This window comes from Bubalus kerabau, chromosome 9 (genome assembly GCF_029407905.1).
Source record: "Bubalus kerabau isolate K-KA32 ecotype Philippines breed swamp buffalo chromosome 9, PCC_UOA_SB_1v2, whole genome shotgun sequence".
Taxonomy (NCBI): Eukaryota; Metazoa; Chordata; class Mammalia; order Artiodactyla; family Bovidae; genus Bubalus; species Bubalus kerabau.
This window is the reverse complement of record NC_073632.1, coordinates 62241067-62268943: the sequence shown is the minus strand read 5'-3', so window position 1 is coordinate 62268943 and position 27877 is coordinate 62241067. Positions and strand designations below refer to the sequence as shown.

Below are 27877 nucleotides of genomic sequence, written 5' to 3'. Positions count from 1 at the left end.
ATGGGACATAAAATTCTGATGTGTGTAATTTATTCCATAATGCGAGATGAGAGACAAGATCAAAATTGAGTATAACACTTGAGTTGGTGAAATGGGGTGGGGGGAAAAAGGTGATTATAATTGAGGCAGTCAAATAATAAGTTTGTTGAATGACTAGGCTTTTTATATATTCCTAAATATTTCCTTTTTATATCTGAAGTTTTTATTTTATATTTAGAAAATTTTAGTCTCTGGGTGGAATGTTTCTTTTCTATATCAGTATATGTAAAATCTGTCCAAAGGATGAAGAATATATTTACTTTTTAAAAAACATGCTTAAAATCTTTATCTGACAAAAATGTAATTGTAATATTTCCAAATAAATACTGCTATTCAGTCTAATTATGTATAGATTCTTTCTGTAGCTATTAATGTTTGATTATATAATTAACATCATAATACTCTTTAAAATTTTTCAGTGTAACAAACTTTATGAATTTTAGTTTTCCTTTTGAATTATTGGAAAATATTATTAATACCACTTACTAATAGTTGTTTTTCAATACATTACAGCTAAACATTTACCATTTTGGAGTTTAAAGGATGACATCATGGCAAAATTTCGAAGAAGGACTTGCTTCATTTTGTCACTTTTTATTCTATTTATTTTCTCTCTGATGATGGGTTTAAAAATGCTGAGACCAAATAAAGCAGCTTTTGGAGATCCTTTTGGACTTGACCTTCTGCCAGAAATCCGGCAACAAACTCATTTGACGAAAGTTTTTGATTCCCAAAAGAGTGACAAAATCAGCAGTGAAACAAACATCAAGAACTTAAAAGCTGAGGAAATCTCTGTGAAAGCTTCTGTAGCCTCTGAACCTCATCCAGAAGAAACGCCACCTCTGAATTATTACTTACATGTATTTTATTACAGTTGGTATGGAAATCCACAATTTGATGGTAAATATATACATTGGAACCATCCAGTTCTCTCACACTGGGACCCTCAGATAACCAAGAAATATCCCAAAGGGAAGCACAACCCCCCTGATGACATTGGCTCCAGGTTTTATCCTGAGTTGGGAAGTTACAGCTCTCGGGATCCTTCTGTCATTGAAACTCACATGAAACAAATGTACTCAGCTTCAATTGGTAAGTATTTTAGATATGTATGTGAATATATAAGTACATTTTTGTAGAACATTAATTACTAATTGACCTTACCTGCTGGCTCAGTGGCAAACATTTTGCCTGCAATGCAGGAGACAGGGGTTCGATCCCTGGGTTGGAAAGATACCCTGGAGAAGGAAATGGAAACCCACACCAGTATTCTTGCTAGGAAAATCCCATGGACAGAGGAGCCTGGCGGACTATAGTCCATGGGGTCAGAAATTATTAATTAGTCTCGTGTTATAAGTTTATAATTTTAAACTTACAAACTCTAGATTAAACTGTTGTTATGTTAACACTAAAATTTCTGGGTGTATTTTTATTGATTTCTAATTTAATACTTTGTAAATTTTATTAAATTATGATTGACATAAGATACAATGAATTCTCTCACTTTATGTTATACTTCTGTGTAGATACCGCCCCAATTATGAAGTAAAATATTCTATAGCCCCCAAATTTTTGTCTGCTATTTAGCTCTCCCTACATTCAAGGAAACTATGTATCATATAGAGTAGTTGTTGTAAATGTTTTACTATTATATAAAAATAGAATCATTAAATATTTGTGTGTATCCACGTCCAAGGTAAGAGAAACCCAAGTAAGATGGTAGATGTTGCAAGAGGGCATCAGAGGGCAGACACACTGAAACCATACTCAAAGAAAACTAGTCAATCTAATCACACTAGGACCACAGCCTTGTCTAACTCATTGAAACTAAGCCATGCCTGTGGGGCCACCCAAGATGGGCGGGTCACGGTGGAGAGGTCTGACAGAATGTGGTCCACTGGAGAAGGGAATGGCAAACCACTTCAGTATTCTTGCCTTGAGAACCCCATGAAAAGGCAAAATGATAGGATACTGAAAGAGGAACTCCCCAAGTCAGTAGGTACCCAATATGCTACTGGAGATCAGTGGAGAAATAACTCCAGAAAGAATGAAGGGATGGAGCCAAAGCAAAAACAATACCTACTTGTAGATGTGACTGGTGATAGAAGCAAGGTCTGATGCTGTAAAGAGCAATATTGCATAGGAACCTGGAATGTCAGGTCCATGAATCAAGGCAAATTGGAAGTGGTCAAACAAGAGATAGCAAGAGTGAACGTTGACATTCTAGGAATCAGCAAACTAAAATGGACTGGAATGGGTGAATTTAACTCAGATGACCATTATATCTACTACTGCGGGCAGGAATCCCTCAGAAGAAGTGGAGTAGCCATCATGGTCAACAAAAGAGTCCGAAATGCAGTACTTGGATGCAATCTCAAAAACGACAGAATGATCTCTGTTCGTTTCCAAGGCAAACCATTCAATATCACAGTAATCCAAGTCTATGCCCCAACCAGTAACATTGAAGAAGCTGAAGTTGAAGAGTTCTAGGAAGACCTACAAGACCTTTTAGAACTAACACCGAAAAAAGATGTCCTTTTCATTGTAGGGGACTGGGATGCAAAAGTAGGAAGTCAAGAAACACCTAGAGTAACAGGCAACCTTGGACTTGGAATACGGAATGAAGCAGGGCAAAGACTAATACAGTTTTGCCAAGAGAATGCACTGGTCATAGCACACACCCTCTTCCAACAATACAAGACAAGACTCTACACATGGACATCACCAGATGGTCAATTCCGAAATCAGATTGATTATATTCTTTGCAGCCAAAGATGGAGAAGCTCTATACAGTCAACAAAATCAAGACCAGGAGCTGACTGTGGCTCAGATCATGAACTCCTTATTGCCAAATTTGGACTGAAATTGAAGAAAGTAGGGAAAACCACTAGACCATTCAGGTATGACCTAAATCAAATCCCTTATGATTATACAGTGGAGTGAGAAATAGATTTAAGGGACTAGATCTGATAGATAGAGTGCCTGATGAACTATGGACGGGGGTTCGTGACATTGTACAGGAGACAGGGATCAAGACCATCCCCATTGAAAGAAATGCAAAAAAGTAAAATGGCTGTGTGAGGAGGCCTTACAAATAGCTGTGAAAAGAAGAGAAGTGAAAAGCATAGGAGAAAAGGAAAGATATAAGCATCTGAATGCAGAGTTCCAAAGAATAGCAAGAAGAGATAAGAAAGCCTTCCTCAGTGATCAGTGCAAAGAAATAGAGGAAAACAACAGAATGGGAAAGACTAGAGATCTCTTCAAGAAAATTAGAGATACCAAGAGAACATTTCATGCAAAGATGGGCTTGATAAAGGACAGAAATGATATTGACCTAACCATAAGAAGAAGATACTAAGAAGATGTGGCAAAAATACACAGAACTGTACAAAAAAGATCTTCATTACCAAGATAATCACGATGGTGTGATCACTGACCTAGAGCCAGACATCCTGGAATGTGAAGTCAAGTGGGCCTTAGAAAGCATCACTATGAACAAAGCTAGTGGAGGTGATGGAATTCCAGTTGAGCTATTTCAAATCCTGAAAGATGATGCTGTGAAAGTGCTGCACTCAATATGCCAGCAAATTTGGAAAACTCAGCAGTGGCCACAGGACTGGAAAAGGTCAGTTTTCATTCCAATGCCAAAGAAAGGCAATGCCAAAGAATGCTCAAACTGCCGCACAATTGCACTCATCTCACACGCTAGTAAAGTAATGCTCAAAATTCTACAAGCTTGGCTTCAGCAATACGTGAACCGTGAACTTCCAGATGTTCAAGCTGGTTTTAGAAAAGGCAGAGGAACCAGAGATCAAATTGCCAACATCCGCTGGATCATCGAAAAAGCAAGAGGGTTCCAGAAAAACATCTATTTCTGTTTTATTGACTATGCCGAAGCCTTTGACTATGTGGATCACAATAAACTGTGGAAAATTCTGAAAGAGATGGGAATACCAGACCACCTGACCTGCTTCCTGAGAAATCTGTATGCAGGTCAGGAAGCAACAGTTAGAACTGGACATGGAACAATAGACTGGTTCCAAATAGGAAAAGGAGTTCGTCAAGGCTGTATACTGTCACCCTGCTTATTTAACTTATATGCAGAGTAGTAAATCATGAGAAATGCTGGACTGGAAGAAGCACAAGCTGGAATCAAGATTGCTGAGAGAAATATCAATAATCTCAGATATGCAGATGATACCACCCTTATGGCAGAGAGTGAAGAGGAACTAAAAAGCCTCTTGATGAAAGTGAAAGAGGAGAGTGAAAAAGTTGGCTTAAAACTCAACATTCAGAAAACTAAGATCATGGAATCTGGTCCCATCACTCCATGGCAAATAGATGGAGAAACAGTGGAAACAGTGTCAGACTTTATTTTTTGGGCTCCAAAATCACTGCAGATGGTGACTGCAGCCATGAAATTAAAAGACGCTTACTCCTAGGAAGAAAAGTTATGACCAACCTAGATAGCATATTGAAAAGCAGAGACATTACTTTGCCAACAAAGGTCCGTCTATTCAGGGCTATGGTTTTTCCAGTGGTCATGTATGAATGTGAGAGTTGGACTGTGAAGAAAGCTGAGCATGGAAGAATTGATGTTTTTGAACTGTGGTGTTGGAGAAGACTCTTGGGAGTCCCTTGGACTGCAAGGAGATCCAGCCAGTCCATTCTGAAGGAGATCAGCCCTGGGATTTCTTTGGAAGGAGTGATGCTAAAGCTGAAACTCCAGTATTTTGGCCACCTCATGTGAAGAGTTGACTCATTGGAAAAGACTCTGATGCTGGGGGGGATTGCGGGCAGGAGGGGAAGGGGACGACAGAGGATGAGATGGCTGGATGGCATCACTGACTTGATGGACGTGAGTCTGAGTGAACTCTGGGATTTGGTGATGGACAGGGAGGCCTGGCGTGGTGAGATTCATGGGGTCGCAAAGAGTCGGACACGACTGAGCGACTGAACTGAAGTGATGTGTGTCGGGGGTAGTCTTTTACTTAGCATGCTATTTTGAAATTTAGTCATTATTGCCTAGTCGTATTCCATTGTATAACTATAGCGCTTTGTTTCTGCATTTATTTTGGTGCACATTTGTACTGTTTCAAATTTTAGGCATGTAGCATATAATTTGGTCTTTAAAAAAAAAAAACAACTAGTTTGACAATCTCTTCTTTTTTAACACCTGTTTATTTCATTTATTTTAATATTGATATAGTTTATTTTACATGTTTCATTTTGCTATTTGTCTTCCATTTATCACATCTGTTCAAGTCCTTCGCCCAATTTTTTCTGCCTCTACTTGTATTGAAAATGTTTAGTCCATTTTATATTCTTTTCTGACTTATTAGATATATTCCTTCATTTTATGATTGGTCTCACATTTAAAATATGCACCTTTAAGTGATGGGAAGTCACAAAGTATTACTACTGTTTTCCCCTCTTCCCATCAACTTTTTCTTCCCTCTAATTTCTGGCACTTCAGTTACATGTATTTACATAGAATCATGTCCCACAGATAAATAATATAGAAAAATATGTAGTCAAGTGTATGAAAATTCAACTCATTAGTATACCATTTATAAAACTCTCCCTGTTTTGATTCTGTCTTCTTAGTGTCTCTACCACTAGGGCCAAAAGGAGAAATTGAGTGTTCTTAAATATTTCTGAGTCTTCAAAAGGTGCCAACTCACTGTTAAGCTGATATGGGTAGAGAAACACGTAAGATTTTTTCATGAACAAAATAATACAGAAACCTGTGAATCTATTATATATCAACTTTGTGCGAGATGACTTTTTGTTTTAATTGGAGTATAGTTGCTTTGTAGTGTTTCTGTTGCACAGCAAAGTGAATCAGCCATACCTATACATATATTCCCCCAGTTTTGGATGTCCTTCCCATGTAGGTCACCACAGAGCACTGAATAGAGTTCCCTGTGCTATAGTAGGCCTCATCAGTTACCTGTTTCACACATAGTGTGTACAAATGTCAGTCCCAATCTCCCAATCAGTTTCACTCCCTCTTCACCTCTTGGTATCCATACATTTGTTCTCTATGTCTTTGTCTCTATTTCTACTTTGCAAATAGTTCATCTATACCATTTTTCTAGATTGCACATATATGCCTTAATATACGATATTAGCTTTTCTGACTGACTTCGTGCTCTACAACAGTCTCTAGGTCCATCCATGTCTCCACTAATGGCACAATTTTGTTCCTTTTTATGGCTGCGTAATCCATTGTGTTTATGTGCCACTTCTTTATCCATTCCTCTGTTGATGAAAATTTAGGTTGCTGCAGTGAACACTGGGTGCGTGCATCCTTTTGAATATCATTTTCTCCAGGTGTATGCCCAGGAGTTGGATTACTGAGTCATCTAGTATTTCTAGTTTTAGTTTTTTTAAGGACCCTCCATACTGTTCTTCATAGTGACTGTGTCAGTTTACATTGATAGAGTATAAGAGGATTCTCTTTTCTCTATATCTTCAATAACACTTGTTATGTCTTGTTTTTTTGATGGTAGCTGTTGATACAGGTACAAAAGGGTATCTCACTGTGGTTTTGACTTGTAAATATTTTCCAGGTGATTAGTAATTTTTTCATATATCTGTTGGCCATTTGTAAATCTTCTTTGAAAAAAGGCCTGGTTTTTGTTACTGTTGCTGCTGCTGCTGCTGGTGCTACATCACCTCAGTTGTGTCTGACTCTGTCCAACTCTGTGCAACCCCACAGACAGCAGCCCACCAGGCTCCGCTGTCCCTGGAATTCTCCAGGCAAGAACACTGGAGTGGGTTGCCATTTCCTTCTCCAGTGCATGAAAGTGAAAAATGAAAGTGAAGTCACTCAGTTGTGTCCGACTCTTCACGACCCCATGGATTGCAGCCTACCAGGCTCCTCCATCCATGAGATTTCCAGGCAAGAGTCCTTTTGTTACTGAGTTATATGAATTTTTGTAAATGATGGCTATTAACCCCATATTTATTATATGATATGCAAAATAATTTCTCCTATTCAGTATATATCTTTTAATTGTGTTATTGCTGCTTTTGCTCTGTAGAAGCTTTTAAGATTGATATAGTCCTACTTTAAGATTTTTTTCTTTTTTTATTTGTGCTTTTGGTGTCATATGCAAAATATCAGTGCCAAGACCAGTGTCAAGGATCTTCTTTCCTGTGTTTACTTCAGGGAGTTTTATATCAGGTCTGTCTTATAATTTTAAGTCTTTGATCTCTTTGAAGGTGCTTCTTGTGAGTAGTATAGGATAGACTCAACTTTCTTTTCTGTGTATGGCTATCCAGTTTTCCCAGTGCCAAAGGATGTTCTTGATCCTCTTGTCATGCATTAGCTCCTCAAGGTATAAAGCCAGATTGTTTCTTTGTAAGTTTTCCCATTTCTTAACATCTTCATTTTATGACTACAAATATCCCTTTCAGAATGGCTTTTGGAGCATCCCATAGCAAAGTGAAAGAGGAGTGTGAAAAAGTTGACTTAAAACTCAACATTCAGAAAACTAAGATCATGGCATCTGGTCCCATCACTTCCTGGAAAATGGATAGCGAAACAGTGGAAACAGTGAGAGACTTTATTTTGGGGCTCCAAAATCACTGCAGATGGTGACTGCAGCCATGAAATTAAAAGATGCTTGCTTCTTGGAAGAAAAGTTATGACCAACCTAGACAGTATATTAAAAAGCAGAGATATTATTTTGCCAACAAAGGTCCGTCTAGTCAAAGCTATGATTTTTCCAGTAGTCATGTATGGATGTGAGAGTTGGACTATAAAGAAAGCTGAGCTCTGAAGAATTGATGCTTTTGAACTGTGCTGTTGGAGAAGACCCTTGGACTGCAAGGAGATCCAACCAGTCAATTCTAAAGGAAATTAGTCCTGAATATTCATTGGAAGGACTGATGCTGAAGCTGAAACTCCAGTACTTTGGCCACCTGATGCGAAGAACTGACTCATTGGAAAAGACTTTGATGCTTGGAAAGATTGAAAGCATGAGGAGAAGGGGACGACAGAGGGTGAGATGGTTGGATGGCATTCCCGACATGATGGACATGAGTTTGAGGTGGTTCCAGGGGTTGGTGATGAACAGGGAGGCCTTGAGTGCATGGGATTACAAAGAGTTGGACATAACTGAGTGACTGAACTGATAGGTTTAGGAGAAAGGGATTTTATTTTCATTTGTTTTAAGGTAATCTTTGGTTCCTATTTTGATTTCTTCTTTTACCCATTGGTTGTTCAGGAGTTTCTTGTTTATTTTTCATGTATCTGTAGATTTTTCAACTCTTTTGATTGTTAGAAGTATAGCTGCCATGGCTTCCTTTTGGTTCCCACCTGAATGGAATGCCTTTTCATCCTTTCACTTTGAGTTTATGGGGATCCTTAAAGCTTTCTTGTTGGAACCATAGAGTTGGCTATTGTTTTTCATCCTTCCAGGCCCTCATGTGCCTTTTGATTGCTGAATTCAATCTACTTTTGTTTAGAGTAGTTATTAATACTTAAGGATTTACTCAGTTCAGTCACTCAGTTGTGTCCGACTCTTTGCGACCCCATGGACTGCAGCATGTCAGGCTTCCCTGTCCATCACAAAGTCCTAGAGCATGCTCAAACTCATGTCCATCAAGTCAGTGATGCCATCCTACCATCTCATCCTATGTTGTCCCCTCCTCCTCCTGCCTTCAGTCTTTTCCAGCATCAGGGTCTTTCCAATGAGTCAGTTATTCGCATCAAGTGGCCAAAGTATTGGAGCTTCAGCTTTAGCATTAGTCCTTCCAATGAGTATTCAGGACTGATTTCCTTTAGGATTGAATGGTTTGATCACCTTGCAGTCCAAGAAACTCTCAAAGAGTCTTCTCTGACAGCACAGTTTCTTCAATGCTCAGCTTTCTCTATGGTCCAACTCTCACATCCATACATGATTACTGGAAAAACATAGCTTTGACTTGATGGACCTTTGTCAGCAAATAATGTCTCTGCTTTTCAGTATGCTGTCTAGATTGGTCATAGCTTTTCTTCCAAGGAGCAAGTGTCTTTTAATTTCATGGCTGCTGTCACCATCTGCAGTGAATTTGGAGCCCACGAAATAAAGTCTGTCACTGTTTCCATTGTTTCCTCCTCTCTTTACTATTAAATAATGGGACCTGATTCCATGAGCTTAGTTTTTTAAATGTTGAGTTTTAAGTCAGCTTTTTCACTCTCCTCTTTCATTTTCATCAAGAGGCTCTTTAGTTTCTTTTCACTTTCTGCCATATGGGTGGTGTCATCTGTGTATCTGAGATTATTGATATTTCTCCTGGCAATCATGATTTCAGCTTGTGCTTCATCCAGCCCGGCATTTTGCATGATGTACTCTGCATATAAGTTAAATAAGCAGGGTAGCAATATACAGCCTTGACATACTCCTTTCCCAATTTGGAAGCAGTCTGTTGTTCCGTGTCCAATTCTAACTGTTGCTTCTTGACCTGCATACAGATAGCTCAGGAGGCAGCTAAGGTGGTCTGGTATTCCCATCTCTTTAAAAATTTTCCACAGTTTGTTGTGATCCATACAGTCAAAGGCTTTGATGTAGTCAATAAAGCAGAAGTAGATGTTTTTCTGGAACTCTTGCTTTTTCAATGATCCAGTAGATGTCAATTTGATCTCTGGTTCCTCTGTCTTTTCTAAATACAGCTTGAACATCTGGAAGTTCTCAGTTCACATACTGTTGAAGCCTAGCTTGGAGAATTTAAAGCATTACTTTGCTAGCGTGTGAGATGGATACAATTGTGTGGTACTTTGAACATTCTTTGGCATTGCCTTCTTTGGGATTGGAATGAAAACTGACCTTTTCCAGTCCTGTGGCCACTGCTGCGTTTTCCAAATTTGCTGGCATATTGAGTGCAGCACTTTCACACCATCATCTTTTAGGATTTGAAATAGCTCAACTCAGATTCCATCACCTCCACTAGCTTTGTTCGTCGTTTCTCCTGTGGCCCACTTGACTTCATATTTCAGGATGTCTGGCTCTAGGTGAGTGATCACACCAATCGTGGTTATCTGGGTCATTAAGATGTTTTTCTGTATAGTTCTTGTGTGTATTCTTGCCACCTCTTCTTCATGTCTTCTGCTTCTGTTAGGTCCATTCCATTTCTGTCGTTTATTGTGCCTATCTTTGCATGAAATGTTCCCTTGGTATCTCTAATTTTCTTGAAGATACCTCCAGTCTTTCCCATTCTGTTGTCCTCTATTTCTTTGCATTGATCACTGAGGAAGGCTTTCTTATCTCTCCTGCTATTCTTTGGAACTCTGCATTCAAATGGGTGTATCTTTCCTTTTCTCCTTTGCCTTTAGCTTCTCTTATTAATGGCATTAAATTAAAAGCATTTATTAATGCTACCTTATTGTGTGTTGGTTTTGTATTTCCATTATTATCTTTTCTGCCTGCATTTGTAAAGGTTATTTTCCATGATGGTATGCTCTTTCTCCTCCTTTTTTGTCTTTTATTGATCTGCTCTTGATTTTTGTTTTATTTTTACCAAAGGGTTAGTTATAACATCTTACAGATAAAACAGTCCAGTTTAGGCTAATAGCAATTTCTTTTTAACTTGTAAAGTTTTTCTTTAGTGTGCAGAGGATGAGATGGTTAGATAGTATTACCGACTCAATGGACATGAATTTGAGCAAACTCCAGGAGATGGTGGAAGACAGAGGAACCTCATGTGCTGCATTCCGTGGGGTCACAGAGAGACAAACACAGCTTAGAGACTGAGCAACAATAAAGTGTCTACCATTTTGCTCCTCCCTTTATATTACTGATGTCACAGTTTACCTCTTTTTGTTGTATCTTTATGAATAACTTATAGTAGCTATACTTTTCCTCCTCTTTCATTTAGACTTTGTACTCTTGTTGAGTGGTTAACACACCATGCTACTACATAGTTACAGTTTTCTAAATCTAACTGCACGTTTCTCTTCTTTCCCAGTGTACTGTGCAATTTTGTGTGCTTTCATGTGACTGATTAGCTTGTTTTCATTTTGCTTGTACTCCTTTTAGCATTAAGTACAAGGCTGATGTAGTGGTGGTGAACTCCCTTAGATGTTGTTTGTCTGGAAGTCTTTACTTCTTTGTATCTGAAGGGTAACTTTGCTAGATAAACCATTCATGGTTGGAAACTTTTATCTTGCACCTCTTCAAATATGTCATTCCACTGTCCCCCTGGCCTAAAGAGTTTCTGCAGAGAAATTAGTCATTCAGTCGTGTTCAACTTTTTGAGACCCCATGGAATGTAGCCCACCAGGCTCCTCTGTCCAAGGAATTCTCCGGAAGCAGGTAGCCATTCCCTTCTCCAGAAGAATCTTTCTGACCCACAGATCAAACCCAAGTCTCCTGCATTGCAGGCAGATTCTTTACCATCTGAGCCACCAGGGAAGCACAACTTTGCTTGATAAACCCTTCTTTGCTGGGCATTTTTATCTTTGAACTCTTCAAACATGTCTTTCCACTGTCCCCTGGCCTGAAGGGTGTCTGCAGAGAAATCCTAATGGCAGTCCATTGTAGCTTCCATTGCTTTCTTCCCCCTCCCCCACCTGCCTTTAAAATCTTAGAGGGTGTCTTTTGCTTTGAGATAGCAGGATGATCTATTAGCTTTGTAAACTTACATGTCCAAGTCTTTCCTCAGATTTTGGAAATTTTCACCTATCATTTCTTTAACTCCCTGCCTTCCCCCTTCTCTGTCTGGAATCCTGATTATCCTGATATTTGTCTTTTTGATGGATTTCCATTGATCATGTAGAGTTTCTTTGTTCTCTTTTAGTTTAAATTCCCTCTTTTCTTCTATCATTTTAAAATTCCTACCCTCTAAGTTACTTTTTTTTTTCTTCCATATGGTCAGCCTTGTTGCACTGCATACTTCAGGTCATTCATTGAATTTCATTTGGTTCTTTTTAACACTTTTAATAACTTCCTTCTCTTTAATAAAGAATCATTTGTTCATCTTTTTATTCTTGAATTCATTGATATGTCTTTCTAAGTTTTCTTGTAATTTGTTGAGTTCCTTTAGAACAACTAATTTGAATTATTTATTAGATTGTATATTTGGCATGTTCTAGCTTTCTTGCTGGAAAATATCAATGCTATTTTCTTTTTGTGATGCTGTATTTCCTTGAATTTTTTTGTTGTTGTTGTTCTTGTGGATATATGTTGATGCTGTCACATTTGAAGTAGTTGATACCTCCTTAACTCTGCTTGTGCCTTTCGCATATGCCATTGTATCTTTATAATGTTGATATTTGAGGTTTTTTCCCCTGTAAAGCTGTATCTGCTCCAGTATATTTCTTACCCTTTGGGGAAAATTTTTAAGCATAAATGCCTACTCAGCTTTTAACATTTTCCCAGGCTGGCTTTTGGAAACCTCGTGTTATGCAGAAAGTGGCCACTGTAGATCAAGGTTTTTGTGGTTTCTCACTCATGCGTTGATTGTGGTGGTTTGTTTTCTTAGTGGGCTTCCTGTTTGCCAGAATACATTTCTGGAGGCTTACACAGGAGCAAGCACAAGGAGCCCATGGCAAAGTGGGAGGAGGTGTGGGCTGTAGCGTTGAGGTACATTGAGGGGGAGGTGTGGGCTGTAGCATTGCGGTGCATTGAGGGTGCTGATAGGCCCGGTGAGCCACATCAGTGGGTGATTTCCAGTAGGCTCGTGGGTAGACTTTCTGCCCATTGGTGTCCCTTTCCTCCTCTTTGCCATCATCCCCTCTTTCCTGAGTTGTGAAGCTCCCACCTTAGTACTCCAGGTGAAGAGAAATGAGCTTCTCCAGGCATATCCTGCCCAGCTGCTTTCTTTATCCCGTGAGGGAGCAGTTGCCTCCACTGGATAAATCAGCCTTGTTCAGTGTTTGCAGCACCAGGAAGTTCTTCATACTTCATACTATCTGACCAAATTCAGATCCTTTGGTGAAAGCTGGGCTTATGCAAGTTTTCTTTCATGCCTAAGTGCCTGCCAGGGATAGCATTCTGTCAGATTTTGCCTGATAGCAGCCAGTGGAAGTCTAGGCAGATTTACTGGCCTCGTAAAGAATCCACCTGCAATGCAGGAGATTTGGGTTCAATCCCTGGGTTGGGAAGATGCCCTGGAGGAGGAAATAGCAACCCACTCCAGTATTCGTGCCTGGAAAATCCCATGAACAGAGGAGTCTAGTGGGCTTCAGTCCATGGAGTTGCAAAGAGTTGGACATGGCTGTGTGCCTCAGCACACACTGGTTTGGTAGCCCTGTTTGTCTGTTTCTTACTTGCCATATTATTGGAAGAGATTCCTCACAGGTCCCTTGGAGTAAGGTACTAGATCCCAAAATAACCACAAAAGTAATATAAGGATGTCTCATTCGCTGACCATCTTATGGCACCATGTTGCTGATGTCACTTCCTATTATACTTATCATTATTAGACAAAGAATAACTGGACTTGTTATAGAAATTGTGAACATAGAACACGATTTTGGTCCATGGACTTTTCCTGCTGACACTGGCATTTTTTGAATTGAAGGAGATAGTCACTGAAGGCTATTTAAATTGCTATATGAATGTGCTTGTTTAAAATTCATATTTTTCCTTTGATATAAATGGCCTTGTTTTTCCTTTTATTGAAATTGCTGTGTGAAATAATTATACTTTTGTATCACCCAGTACAAGCTCGTTAATTATTTGTTTTACAATTAAAGTGTTATGTGTTTGAATATTAGTGGTCTAACCTTTTCCCCACCCCCCCCCCCCGAGAATGATGAAATTAGAATGAAGTATTAATGCAATATTTAAACTCTAACCATTATAATCATGTATCAGATAGAAGTAGCCACTGATAGATATATATCCTTTTCAAGTCTTTAAAGTACCATAGGCAAGTACTTTCCATTTTTTAATTTTCTATAAAATGCTCAAAAAAACATAGAGGGGTATTCAGAATAATACCCCCAAGATGTACACATTCTAATCTCTGGAATCTTTGAATATGTTGTCTTACAAGTCAAAAGGAATTAAGGTTGCAGATGTATAATTAGTGTTGCTAATCAGTTGACCTTGAAATAGGACTAGTATAATCACTGGAGTCCCTAAAAGTAGAAAAGGGAAAAGAGAGATAAGTGATCTAAATAAGAGATAAGTGATCTAAGCTGGAGATGAGTGATCTAAAAAGGACTTAGTTTGCGGGGCCTGTCTTTGAAAATGGGGTTAGAAAAGTCAACAGCCAAACAATGTGGTGTCTTCTGTAAGCTAACAACAGCAAGGAAACAGCTTTTTCTTGAAACCTCTAGAAAGGAGTGTAGTTCACTGAACCCTCTTGATGTTAGCCTAGTAGACCCATGTCAAATTCTGACCTATAAAACTGTAAGGTTATAAATTTTCATTGTTTTAAGCCATTAAATTTGTGTTAATTCATTATGGCAGTAATAGAAAACTAATACACTTAAGCAAAACATAATTTACTCTATATCTTTAAAATTATCTTCCCTTTCCTTCCGTTTAGCACTGTTTATTTATTAAGTTTCTACCATGTCCCAGCTTTGTGCTGGATTCAAGATGAGTAAGTCACATCTCCTGGGTTTCCTTTTGTTTTCTTTATTGGTACTTGAAAAGCACTAGATGGAAACAAAGCTGAAAATTATCAGTTTTTATAAGGCAACACTTTGAATTTCTGAAACTCCTGCCTTTAAAATTTGTACATAAAAGTAGAAGAAACAGAACTTATAGTAAGACAGTTCAGTTCAGTCACACAGGCATATCCAGCTCTTTGCGACCCCATGGACTGCAGCAGGCCTGGCTTCACCAACTCCCACAGCATGCTCAGACTCATGTCCATTGAGTCAGTGATGCCATCCAACCATTTCATCTCGTGTTGTCCTTGTCTCCTTCTGCCTTCAATCTTTCCCAGCATCAGGGTCTTTTCCAATGAGTCAGTTCTTTGCATCAGCTGGCCAAAGTATTGGAGTTTCAGCTTCAGCATCAGTCCTTCCAATGAATATTCAGGACTGATCTCGTTTAGGATTGACTGGTTTTATCTCCTTGCAATCCAAGAGACTCTCAAGAGTCTTCTCCAATACCACAGTTCAAAAGCATCAATTCTTCCATGCTCAGCTTTCTCTATAGTCCAGCTCTCACATCCATACATGACTACTGGAAAAACCATAGCTTTGACTATATGGACCTTTGTCAGCTAAGTAATGTCTCTGCTTTTTAATATGCTATCTAGCTTGGTCATAGTTTCTTAAGCTTCTTTTAATTTCATGACTGCAGTCACCATCTGCAGTGATTTTGGAGCCCAAGAAAATAAAGTCTCTCACTGTTTCCATTGTTCTCCATCTATTTGCCATGAAGTGATGGGACCAGATGCTATGATCTTCATTTTCTGAATGTTGAGTTTTGAGCCACTTTTTCACTATCCTCTTTCATTTTTATCAAGAGGCTCTTTAGTTCTTAGCTTTCTGCCATAAGGGTGGTGTCATCTGCTTATCTGAGGTTACTGATATTTATCCTGGCAATCTTTTTTTTTTTTAAATTAATTTCTCCCAGCAATCTTGATTCCAGGTTGTGCTTCATTCAGCCCGGCATTTTGCATGATGCATTCTGCACATAAGTTAAATAAGCAGGGTGACAATATACAACCTTGATGTACTCCTTTCCTGATTTGTAACCAGTGTGTTGTTCCATGTCCAGCTCTAATTGTTGCTTCATGACCTTCATACAGATAGCTCAGGAGACAGGTTGGGTGGTCTGGTATTCCTATCTCTTTAAGAATTTTCCACAGTTTGTTGTGATCCAAATAGTCAAAGGCTTTGATGTAGTCAATAAAGCAGAAGTAGATGTTTTTCTGGAACTCTCTTGCTTTTTCAGTGATCCAGTGGATGTTGGCAATTTGGTCTCTGGTTCCTCTGTCTTTTCTAAATATAGCTTGAACATTTGGAAGTTCATGGTTCACGAATTGTTGAAGCCTGCTTGGAGAATTTTGAGCATTGCTTTGCTAGCCTGTGAGATGAGTGCAATTGTGCAGTAGCTTGAACATTGTTTGGCATTGCCTTTCTTTGGGATTGGAATGAAAACTGACCTCTTCCAGTCCTGTGGCCACTGCTGAGTTTTCCAAATTTGCTAGCATATTGAGTGCAGCACTTTCACACCGTCATCTTTTAGGATTTGAAATATTTGAAACAGCTCAACTGAATTCCATCACCTCCACCAGCTTTGATCGTGGTGATGCTTCCCAAGGCCCACTTGATTTTGCATTCCAGGATGTCTGGCTCTAGGTGAGTTATCACACCATCATGATTATCTGGGTCATGAAGATATTTTTTGTATAGTTCTTCTGTGTATTCTTGCCACCTCTTCTTATTATTATATTCTGCTTCTGTTAGGTCCCTACCATTTCTCTCCTTAATTGTACCCATCTTTGCGTGAAATGGTCCCTTGGTATCTCTGATTCTTGAAGATATAGTCTTTCCCATTCTATTGTTTTTCTCTATTTCTTTGCACTGATCACCGAGGGAACGCTTTCCTATCTCTCCTTGCTATTCTTTGAAACTCTCCATTCAAATGGGTATATCTTTTCTTTGCTCTTTTGACTTTTGCTTCTCTTCTTTTCATAGCTATTTATAAGGCCTCCTCAGACAACCATTTTACCTTTTTACATTTCTTTTTGTTGGAGATGGTCTTGACACTGCCTCTTGTACAATGTCACGAGCCTCTGTCCATAGTTCTTCAGACACTCTTTGTCTATCAGCTCTAATCCCTTGAATCTATTTGTCATTTGTACTGTATAGTCGTAAGAGATTTGATTTAGGTCATACCTGAATGGTCTAGTGGTTTTCCATACTTTCTTCAGTTTAAGTCTGAATTTGGCAATAAGGAGTTCATGATCTGAACCACAGTCAGCTCCTGGTCTTGTTTTTTCTCACTGTACAAGAGCTTCTCCATCTTCGGTGCAAAGAATATAATCAATCTGATTTTGATATCGACCATGTGGTGCTGTTCATGTGTAGAGTTGTCTCTTGTGTTGTTGGAAGAGGGTGTTTGCTATGACCAGTGCATTCTCTTGGCAAAACTCTATTAGCCTTTGCCTTGCTTCATTTTGTATTACAAGGCCAAATTTGCCTTTTACTCCAGGTATCTCTTGACTTCCTACTTTTGCATTCCAGTCCCCTATAATGAAAAGGACATCTTTTTTGGGTGTTAGTTCTAGAAACTCTTATAGGTCTTCATAGAACCATTCAACCTTAGCTTCTTCAGCATTAGTGGTTGGTGCATAGACTGAATTACTGTGATATTGAATGGTTGCCTTGGAAATGAACAGATATCATTGTATTGTTTTTGAGATTGCAACTGAGTAATGCATTTAGGACTCTTTTGTTGACTATGAGGGCTACTCCATCTCTTCTAAGAAATTCTTGCCCACATTAGTAGATATAATGGTTATCTGAATTAAATTCACCCATTCCAGTCTGTTTTAGTTCACTGATTCCTAAAATGTTGATATTCACTCTTGTCATCTCCTGGTTGACCACTTCCAGTTTACCTTGGTTCATGGGCCTAACATTCCAGGTTCCTATGTAATAATGTTCTTTACTGCATTGGACTTTACTTCCATCACCAGTCACATCCACAACTAGGCATTGTTTTCCCTTTGGCTCCACCTCTTCATTCTTTGTGGAGTTATTTCTCCACTCTTCTCAAGTAGCATATTGGGCACCTACTGACCTGGGGAGTTCATCTTTCAGTGTCTTATCTTTTGCCATTTCATACTGTTCATGGGATTCTCAAGGCAAGAATACTGAAGTGTTTTGCAATTCCCTTGTCCAGTGGACCACGTTTTGTCAGAACTCTCCACCGTGACCTGTTTGTCTTGTGTGGCCCTACACGGAACATAGTTTCATTGAATTAGATGAGGCTGTGGTCCTTGTGATCAGTTTGATTAGTTTTCTGTGATTGTGGTTTTCCTTCTGTCTGCCTTCTGAAGGATAAGGAGAAGAGGCTTATGGAAGCTTCCTGAAGAGACTGACTGTGAGGGAAACTGGGTCTTGTTCTGATGGGCAGGGACAAGTTCAGTAAATCTTTAATACAATTTTCTGTTGGCTGTGTTCCGTCCCTGTTGTTTGGCCTGAGAACAAACTGTGGTGGAGGTAGTGAAGAAAACGGCGACCTCCTTCCAAAGGTCTCGTGCACGCACTGCTGCACTCAGTGTTCCCGACCCTGAGGCATGCACTGCTGACCCACACCTCCACCGGAGACTCCGGGACACTCAGAGGCAGGTCTGCATTAGTCTCTTGTGGGGTCACTGCTCCTTTCTCCTGGGTCCTGTTGTGCATGAAGTTTCGTTTGAGCCCTCCAAACATCTCTGGCAGGTACGGGGTTTGATTCTAAAGTTTTGCCCCTCCTACCATCTTGCTGGGGCCTCTCCTTTAGTAAGACAAATTAGATTTTTGAAGTTTGAATGAACCCATTAGGATCTAACATAATGTAAAATTTCCTTTTAGAATAACTCTGTTTGTATTAAGTTTAAAGTTCATATTTAAATGTAGGTTGATGATAGTTTCATATTGCTATAGATACCTGAGTTTAATTCTATTGATAGCTTCCTCTAGGGAGTGTGCCAGGATTTTCCTTGTTTTTCCAATTGCCTTGCCATTTTTTTCTTGAAAGCATATTATCTTTTGTAGGTTCAGAGTTGTTGTTCAGTTGCTTACTCATGTCTGACTCTGCAACACCAGGGACTGAAGCACGCCAGGCATCCATTTCCTTCGCCACCTGCTGGCGCTTGCTCAAACTCATGTCCATTGAGTCAGTGATGCCATCCTGCCATCTCGTCCTCTGTCGTCCCCTTCTTCCAGTCTTTTCCAGCAACGGTGTCTTTTCTAATGAGTCAGCTCTTACCATCAGGTGGCCAAAGTATTGGAGCTTCAGCATCAATCCTTCCAAGTGAATATTCAGCGTTGATTTCCTTTAGGATTGACTGGTTTGATTTTCTTTCAGTCCAAGGGATTTGCAAGAGTCTTCTCCAACACCACAGTTCAAAAGCATGAAATCTTCAGCATTCAGTCTTCTTTATGGTCCAGTTCTCACATCCATGGCATGAGTACTAGGAAAACCATAGCTTTGACTATATGGACTTTTGTCACAAAGTAATGATGCTGCCTTTTAATACACTGTCTAGGTTTGTCATGGGCTTCCCTAGTGGCTCAGATGGTAAAGAATCTGCCTACCGGTGTAAGAAGACCCAGGTTCGATCCCTGGGTTGGGAAGATCCCTGGAGAAGGGAATGGCAACTCACTCCAGTATTCTTGCCTGGAGAATCCCATGGGCAAAGGAGCCTGGCAGGCTATAGCCCATGGAGTAGCACAGAGTCAGACACAACTGAGCAACTAACACTTAGGTTTGTCATAGCTTTCCATCCAAGGAACAAACATTTTTTAATATCGTGGCTGCAGTCACCACCTGTCATGATTTTGAAGCAAAAGAAAATAAAGTCTGTCACTGTTTCCATTGTTTTCCCATCTGTTTACCATGAAGTGATATGACTGTTTGCCATGATCTTAGTTTTTTGAATGTTGACTTTTAAGCCAGCTTTTTCACTATCCTCTTTCACCATCATAAAGAGGCTCTTTAGTTCCTCTTCATTTTCTGCCATAAGGGTAGTGTCATCTGCATATCTGAGGTTATTGATATTTCTCCCTGCAATCTTTATTCCAGCTTGTGCTTTCCAGCCTGACATCTTGCATGATGTACTTTGCATAGAAGTTAAATAAGCGGGTGACTGTATACAGCCTTGACGTACTCCTTTCCCAATTTGGAACCATTCTGTTGTTCCATGTCTGGTTCTAACTGTTGCTTCTTAACCTGCATACTGGTTTCTCAGAGGGCAGGTAAGGTGGTCTGGTATTCCCATTTCTTTAAGAATTTTCCACAGTTTGTTGTGATCCATACAGTCAAAGGCTTTAGTGTAGTCAGTGAAGCAGAAGTAGATGTTTTTCTGGAACACTCTTTTTCTATGATCCAGTGGATGTTGGCAATTTGATTTCTGGTTCCTCTGCCTTTTCTAAATCCAGCTTGAACATCTGGAAGTTCTTGTTTAATGTACTGTTGAAGCTTGGCTTGGAGCATTTTAAGCATTACTTTGCTAGCATGTCAAATGTGTGCAATTGTGTGATAGTTTGAAAATTCTTTGGCATTGCCCTTCTTTGGGATTGGAATGAAACCAACATTTTCCAGTCCTGTGGCCACTGCTGAGTTTCCATATTTGCTTGCATATTGAGTGTAGCCCTTTCACAGCATCATCTTTTAGGATTTGGTATAACTCAACTGGAATTCCGTCACCCCCATTAGCATTGTTCATTATGATGTTTCCTATGGCCCACTTGACTTCGTACTCCAGGATGTCTGGCTGTAGGTGAATGATCACACCCATCGTGGTTATCTGCATCAGATGTTTTTTGTATAGTTCTTCTGTGTATTCTTGCCACCTCTTCTTAATGTCTTCTGCTTCTATTTGGTCCCTACCGTTTCTGTCTTTTATTGTGACTATCTTTGCATGAAATATTCCTTTGCTATCTTTAATTTTCTTGAAGATATCTCTAGTCTTTCCCATTCTATTATTTTCCTCTATTTCTCTGAGTTGATTACTGAGGAAGGCTTTCTTATCTCTCCTTGCTATTCTTTGAAAGTCTGCATTCTGATCGTGTATCTTTCCTTTTCTCCTTTGCCTTTAGCTTCTCTGGTCAGCTATTTGTAAGGACTCCTCAAACAGCCATTTTGCCTTTTTGCATTTCTTTTTCTTGGGGATAGTCCTGGTCACTGCCTCCTGTACAGTGTCATGAACCACCATCTGTAGTTCTTCAGACCTGGTATCAGCTCTTATCCCTTGAATTTGTTTATCACTTCCACAGTATAATTGACAGGAATTTGATTTAACCTATACCTAATGGCCTAGTGGTTTTCCCTACTTTCTTCAATTTAGTCTGAATTTGGCAATAAGGAATTCATGATCTGAGCCACAGTCAGCTCCTAGTCTTGATTTTGCTAACTGTATAGAGCTTCTCCACCTTCGACTGCAAAGAATGTTATCAATCTGATTTCGTTATTTCTATCTGGTGATGTTCATGTGTAGAGTCTTCTCTTGTGTTGCTGGAAGAGGGTGTTTGCTATGACCCCTGTGTTCTCATGACAATACTCTATTAGCCTTTGCCCTGATTCATTTTGTACTCCAAGGCCAAACTTGCCTCTTAACTCCAGATATTTCTTGACTTCTTACTTTAGCATTTCAGTCCCCCATGATGAAAAGAACATCTTTTTTGGTGTTCTCTGTGGAAGGTCTGTAGGTCTTCATAGACCGTTTCAACTTCAGCTTCTTCAGCATTAGTGGTTGGTGCATAGACTTGAGTTACTCTGCTGTTCAGTGGTTTGCCTTGGAAACGAACAGAGACCGTTGTGTCGTTTTTGAGATTGCACTCAAGTACTGCATTTTGGTCTCTTGTGTTGACTTTAGGGCTTTCATCTCTGGAAAATGGGCGTGGCTCTCTTTATGCTAAGAATGTAGTATGGAAGTTTCTCACTTTATTTATTAAGAAAACTGTAGCATCTCCATTTATGTGTTCTTTCACTTTTATCAGATGTCCAATGCCTATATTTATTTGTTTGGGTTTATTTCAGGATTCTTTCCTAATCTATTAATTTATATGTCTATTCCTTTCATCAATACCATCCTGTTTTGATTGCTTTCGCTTCCTGAAAGCAAGTGATATTATTTCTTTTTGTTCTCTGAAAGTTTCTTTTGCTATTTAATTTCTTTGCTTATCTATATCAACTATTCCATATCTTTAAAATATCCTGGTGGAATTTAGAGTGGGATTGCCTTGAATGTATAGATAAATTTGGGTAAAGTTGACATTTTTAAAATAATATAATACCACTATTGAACAATAACAAGTTGAATATTCTATTGCATAAGCACGGTGTATCTTTCCATTTATACAGGGCTTTAATTTTTTTTAACTTACTTTAGGTTTTTATTATTAACCACATACAGGTCCTGTACATATTTTTGTTTTAAGTATTTTGGGGAGGTTTGTTATTGTAAATAAACTATTTCTTAAATTTTTATTTTTTGCCCATCAAAAGTATATAGGAATACTATATATCTATATCTTATGTCTTGTGATTTTAATAAACTCAGCTTATTGATTCTAGGAGCATTTTTGATGGATTTTTTTATGGACAATCAAATGAAAATAAAGACATATTTATGTCTTCCTTTCTAATTTGCACACTTCTGTTTCTTTTTCTCTTCACACTGGTTTGGACTTCTGATGTTATGTGGATATAACTGGTAAGAGAAGAGGATATACTTGACTTGTTTTTGATCTTAGAGGAAAAGAAGTCTTTCTTCTTTAAGTATTATATGAGCTATAGAGTTTTTATAAATGTCATTTGTCAAGTCAAGGAAGTTCACGTGTATTACTAGTTGTGAGCGTTTTATCATGTTGAGTTTTATCGAATGCTTTTTTTCTGTATCCATTGATCTGTAATTTTTTTTTAATTTTCAAATTCTTTTTATTATGATAAAATACATATAACATAAAATTTACCATTTTAAGCATATTTAAATGTGAAATTCAGTGATATTAAATATTAATACATACATAATGTTGTAAATCATCACCCCCGTCCATCTTCATAACAGAAACTTTACCCATTAAATAATAATTCCCTATTCTCCCCACCCCACATTTGGCAGCAATCATTATACTTTCTCTATTATTTTTGATACAGATAATTCATACAGTATTTAAATAATTCATACTGAATTTATCTGTCTGTGACTGGTTTATTTCAGTGGATTCATCCAGTGGATTCATTCATCCATATGTTATAACATATTGCAGAATTTCGTTCTTTTTAAAGATGAATGACATTGAATTATATGTAGATACCACATTTTGCTTATATATGCATGTGTTTATGGATGGACACTTCAGTTGCTCTCACATTTTAGGTATGTGAATAATGCTACTATGAACATAAGTGTAAGGACATAAATATCTCTTTAATAACCTGCCTTCAGTTTTTTTAGTTGTATACTCAGAAGTGAAATTACTAGACTAGGTACTAATTCTATTTTTAATTGTTTCAGGAACCCACCCTACTATGTTCCACAGCAACTCTACTTTTTTACATACCTACCAACAATGCACAAAGATTCCAATCTTACCACATCCTTGCCAGCAATTGTTTTCTGTTTTGTTGTTGTTGTTGTTTTGTTATTTGGTAAAAGCTTGCCTTATGGGTGTGAGGTAGTATCCCATTATACTTTTGATTTGTTTTCCCCTAATGATTTAATACGATCCCTAGTGATGTTGAATATCTGTTCATGTGCTCATTGGCCATTATATATTTTCTTTGGAAAATTTTTTATTTAAGTCCTTTGCTCTTTTTTTCTTTTATGTCTGGTAGTTTATTTTTGTAACTATTGAGTTTTAAGAGTTTTCTCTATACCCTGGATGTTTTAATCCCTTGTCAGATATGTGATTTACATGTGTTTTCTCCCATTCTGTGAGTTGCGTTTTTACTCATTTGATAGTATCTTTTGATGTACACATTTTTAAAAATTTCAGTAAGTCCTGTTTGTTTATATTTCTGATGCCTGTGTTTTTGCTATCATATCCAAATTGTCATTACCAAATGTGATGTCATAAAACTTTTACACTCTGTTTTCTACTAAGAGTTTTATTGTTTTAGGTCTTAAATTTAGATCTGTGGTCCATTTTGAGTTAATTTTTGTGTATGGTGTTAGGGTTCACCTTAATTATTTTGCATGTGAAAGTCTAGTTTTCCCAACAGCTTTTATTAAAAAGACTGTCCTTGCCCCATTGAATGGTGTTGGCATTTTTGTCAAAAAATACTTGAATGTATATGCAAGGGTTTATTTCTGGTCTTTATTCTATTCCATTAGTCTACATGTTTGTGTTTATCCCAGTACGACATGAGGATGATTAATATTGCTTTGTAATAAGTTTTGAAGTCAGGAAATATAAATCCTCTAATTTTGTTCTTTTTCAAGATTATTTTGGCTTTTAGGATTACATGAAATTCCATATGAATTTCAAATGCATTTCCATATGAATTTCAAATGCATTTTTCTGCTTATGTAAAAAAAAAGTCATTGAGAGTTTGGTAGGGATCACATTGAATCTATGCATCACTTTGAATAGGTGTGGCATTTTAGCAAAATTAATTCTTTAAGTCCATGAATATGGGATGTGCTTGCATTTTTTGTATTTTAATTTCTTCTGGCAATGTTTCATAGCTTTCATTGCACAGGTCTTTTACCTCCTTGGTTAAGTTACATCTGAAGTATTTTTTTCTTTTGCATGTTATGTTGGAATTGTTTTTGTAATTTAATTTTCAAATTGCTTGTATAGAAATGAAACTAATTCCTGTGTGTTAACTTTGTATTCTGCAATTTTGATTAATTCAGTTCAGTTCAGTCACTCAGTCTAACTCTTTGCAGCCCCATGGACTGCAGCACGCCAGGCCTCCCTGTCCATCACCAGCTCCCGGAGTTCACTCAAACTCACGTCCATCGAGTCCGTGATGCCACCCAGCCATCTCATCCTCTGTCGTCCCCTTCCCCTCCCGCCTTCAATCTTTCCCAGCATCAGAGTCTTTTCAAATGAGTCAGTTCTTTGCATCAGAGGGCAAAAGTTTTGGAGTTTCATCTTCAGCATCAGTTCTTCCAATGAATTTTCAGGACTGATTTCCTTTTTGATGGACTGGTTGGATCTCGTTGCAGTCCAAGGGACTCTCAAGAGTCTTCTGCAACACCACAGTTCAAAAGCATCTATTTTTCGGCACTCAGCTTTCTTTATAGTCCAAATCTCACATCCATATGACTACCAGAAAAACCATATAGCTTTGACTAGACAGACCTTTGTTGGCAAAGTTTATGTCTAGCTTTTTAATATGCTCTCTAGGTTGATCATAACTTTTCTTCCAAGGAGCAAGCATCTTTTTAATTTAATGGCTGCAATCACCATCTGCAGTGATTTGGGAGCCCCCAACAATAAAGTCTGACACTGTTTCCACTGTTTCCTCATCTATTTGCCATGAAGTGATGGGACCGGATGCCATTGTCTTAGTTTTCTGAATATTGAGTTTTAAGCCAACTTTTTTACTCTCTGTCACTTTCACAAGAGGCTCTTTAGTTCTTCTTTGTTTTCTGACATAAGTGTGGTGTCATCTGCATATAAGGTTATTAATATTTCTCCTGGCAATCTTGATTCCAGTTTGTGCTTCAACCAGCCCAGCGTTTTTCATGACATACTCTGCATATGAATTAAATAAACAGGGTGACAATATACAGCCTTGACATATTCCTTTTTCTGATTTGAAACCAGTCTGTTGTTCCATGTCCAGTTCTAACTGTTGCTTCTTGACCTGCATACAGATTTCTCAGGAGGCAGGTCAGGTGGTCTGGTATTCCCATCTCTTGAAGAATTTTCCACTGTTTGTTGTGATCCACACAGTCAAAGGTTTTGGCATAGTCAACAAAGTAGAAGTAGATGTTTTTTTTGTAACTCTCTTGCTTTTTTGATGATCCAATGGATGTTGGCAATTTGGTCTCTGGTTCCTCTGCTTTTTCTAAATACAGCTTGAACATCTGGAAGTTCATGGTCCACATACTATTGAAGCCTGGCATGGAGAATTTTGAGCATTGCTTTGCTAGCATTTGAGATGAGTGCAATTGTATGGTTTTTGGGCATTCTTTGCCATTGACTTTCTTTGGGATTGGAATGAAAACTGACCTTTTCCAGTCCTGTGGCCACTGCTGAGTTTTCCAAATTTGCAGACATACTGAGTGCAGCACTTTCAGAGCATCATCTTTTAGGATTGGAAATAGCTCAACTGGAATTCCATCACCTCCAGTAGCTTTGATTGTAGCAGTGCTTCCTAAGGCCCACTTGACTTTGCATTCCAGGATGGAATGTGGCTCTAGGTGAGTGATCATAATATCATGGTATCTGGGTCATGAAGATATTTTGTGTATATTTCTTCTGTGTACTCTTGCCTCAGCCTCTTAATAGCTTCTGCTTCTGTTAGGTCCACACCTTTTCTGTCCTTTATTGTGCCCATCTGTGCATGAAATGTTCCCTTGGTATTTCTAATTTTCTTGAACTGATCTAGTCTTTCCCATTCTTTTGTTTTTCTCTATTTTTTTGTGTTGATCACTGAGGAAGGCTTTCTTATCTCTCCTTGCTATTCTTTGAAACTCTGCATTCAAATGAGTGTATCTTTTCTTTGCTCCTTTGATTTTCACTTCTCTTCTTTTCATAGCTATTTGTAAGGTCTCCTCAGACAACCATTTTGCCTTTTTGCATTTCTTTTTCTTGGAGATGGTCTTGATGATCACTGCCTCATGTACAATGTCACAAACGTCCATCCATAGTACTTCAGGCACTGTCTGTCAGCTCTAATCCCTTGAATCTATTTGTCACTTGTACTGTATAGTCATAAGGGATTTGATTTGGGTCATACCTGAATGGTCTAGTGGTTTTCCCTACCTTCCTCAATTTAGTCTGAATTTGGCAGTAAGGAGTTCATAATCTGAGCCACAGTCAGCTCGTGGTCTTCTTTTTTCTCACTGTACAAGAGCTTCTCCATCTTTGACTGCAAAGAGTAAATCAATATGATTTCAGTATTTACCATCTAGTGATGTTCATGTGTAGAGTCTTCCCTTGTGTTTTTGGACGAGGGTGTTTGCTATTACCCGTGCGTTCTCTTGGCATAACTCTATTAGCCTTTGTCCTGCTTCATTCTGTATTCAAGGTCAAATTTGCCTGTTACTCCAGGTATTTTTTGACTTCCTGCTTTTGCATTCCAGTCCCCTATAATGAAAAGGAATCTTTTTTGGATATTAGTTCTAGAAGGTCTTATAGGTCTTCATAGACCTGTTCAACTTGTGCTTTTTCATTGGTACTGGTCGGGGCATAGACATAGATTACTGTGATATTGAATGGTTTGCCTTGGAAACGAACAGAGATCATTCTGTCGTTTTTGAGATTGAATCCAAGTACTGCATTTCGGACTCTTCTGTTGACTATGTTGGCTACTCCCTTTCTTCTAAGGGATTCTTGCTCACAGTAGTAGATATAATGGTCGTCTGGGTTAAATTCACCCATCCCAGTCCATTTTAGTTCGCTGATTCCTAAAATGTCAATGTTCAGTCTTGTCATCTCCTTTTGACCACTTCCAGGTTACCTTGATTCATGGGCCTAACATTCCAGGTTCCTATGCAGTATTGCTCTTTACAGCATCAGACTTTACTTCCACCACCAGTTACATCCACAACTGGGTGTTGTTTTTGCTTTGGCTCCATCTCTTCATTCTTCCTGGGGCTATTTCTCTACTGATTTCCAGGAGCACATTGGGCACCTACTGACCTGGGGAGTTCATCTTTCAGTGATTCGCTTATTCTAATATTTGTTTTGTGTGGTGGAATCTTTAGAGTTTTATACATATAAGATCATATCATCTGTAAACAAAGATAATTTTGCTTTCTTTCCAATATGAATGCCTTTTACTTCTTTCTGTTTCCTAATTGCTGTCTAGAACTTCTAGTATTGTGTGACATTGAAGTGGTGAAGGTAGACCTCCTTGCCTTGTTCTTAATCTTTGAGGAAAAGCTTTTAGTCTTTTGGTATTGAGTATGCTGTTCAATGTGGCTATTTCATATAAAAATTCTCTTATGGTAGTTTTGTTTTATTTTTTCTATGCCTAGCATTTGAGCATTTTCATGAAAAAGTTTTGCCAGTTGCTTTTTTTTTGCATCATTTGAGATAACC

General features: G+C 38.4%; 1 protein-coding gene across 1 annotated transcript in view; it reads left to right on the top strand.

Annotated features, from left to right (window-relative positions):
- Window positions 1-27877, top strand: part of MANEA (mannosidase endo-alpha) — a 73889-nt gene that overhangs the window by 8087 nt on the left and 37925 nt on the right. Inside the window, exon 2 of the mRNA XM_055535457.1 lies at window positions 553-1131. Within this exon, the coding sequence (XP_055391432.1) occupies window positions 591-1131 (541 nt within the window). The 5' untranslated portion in view covers window positions 553-590. The remainder of the gene's footprint in view (window positions 1-552; window positions 1132-27877) is intronic.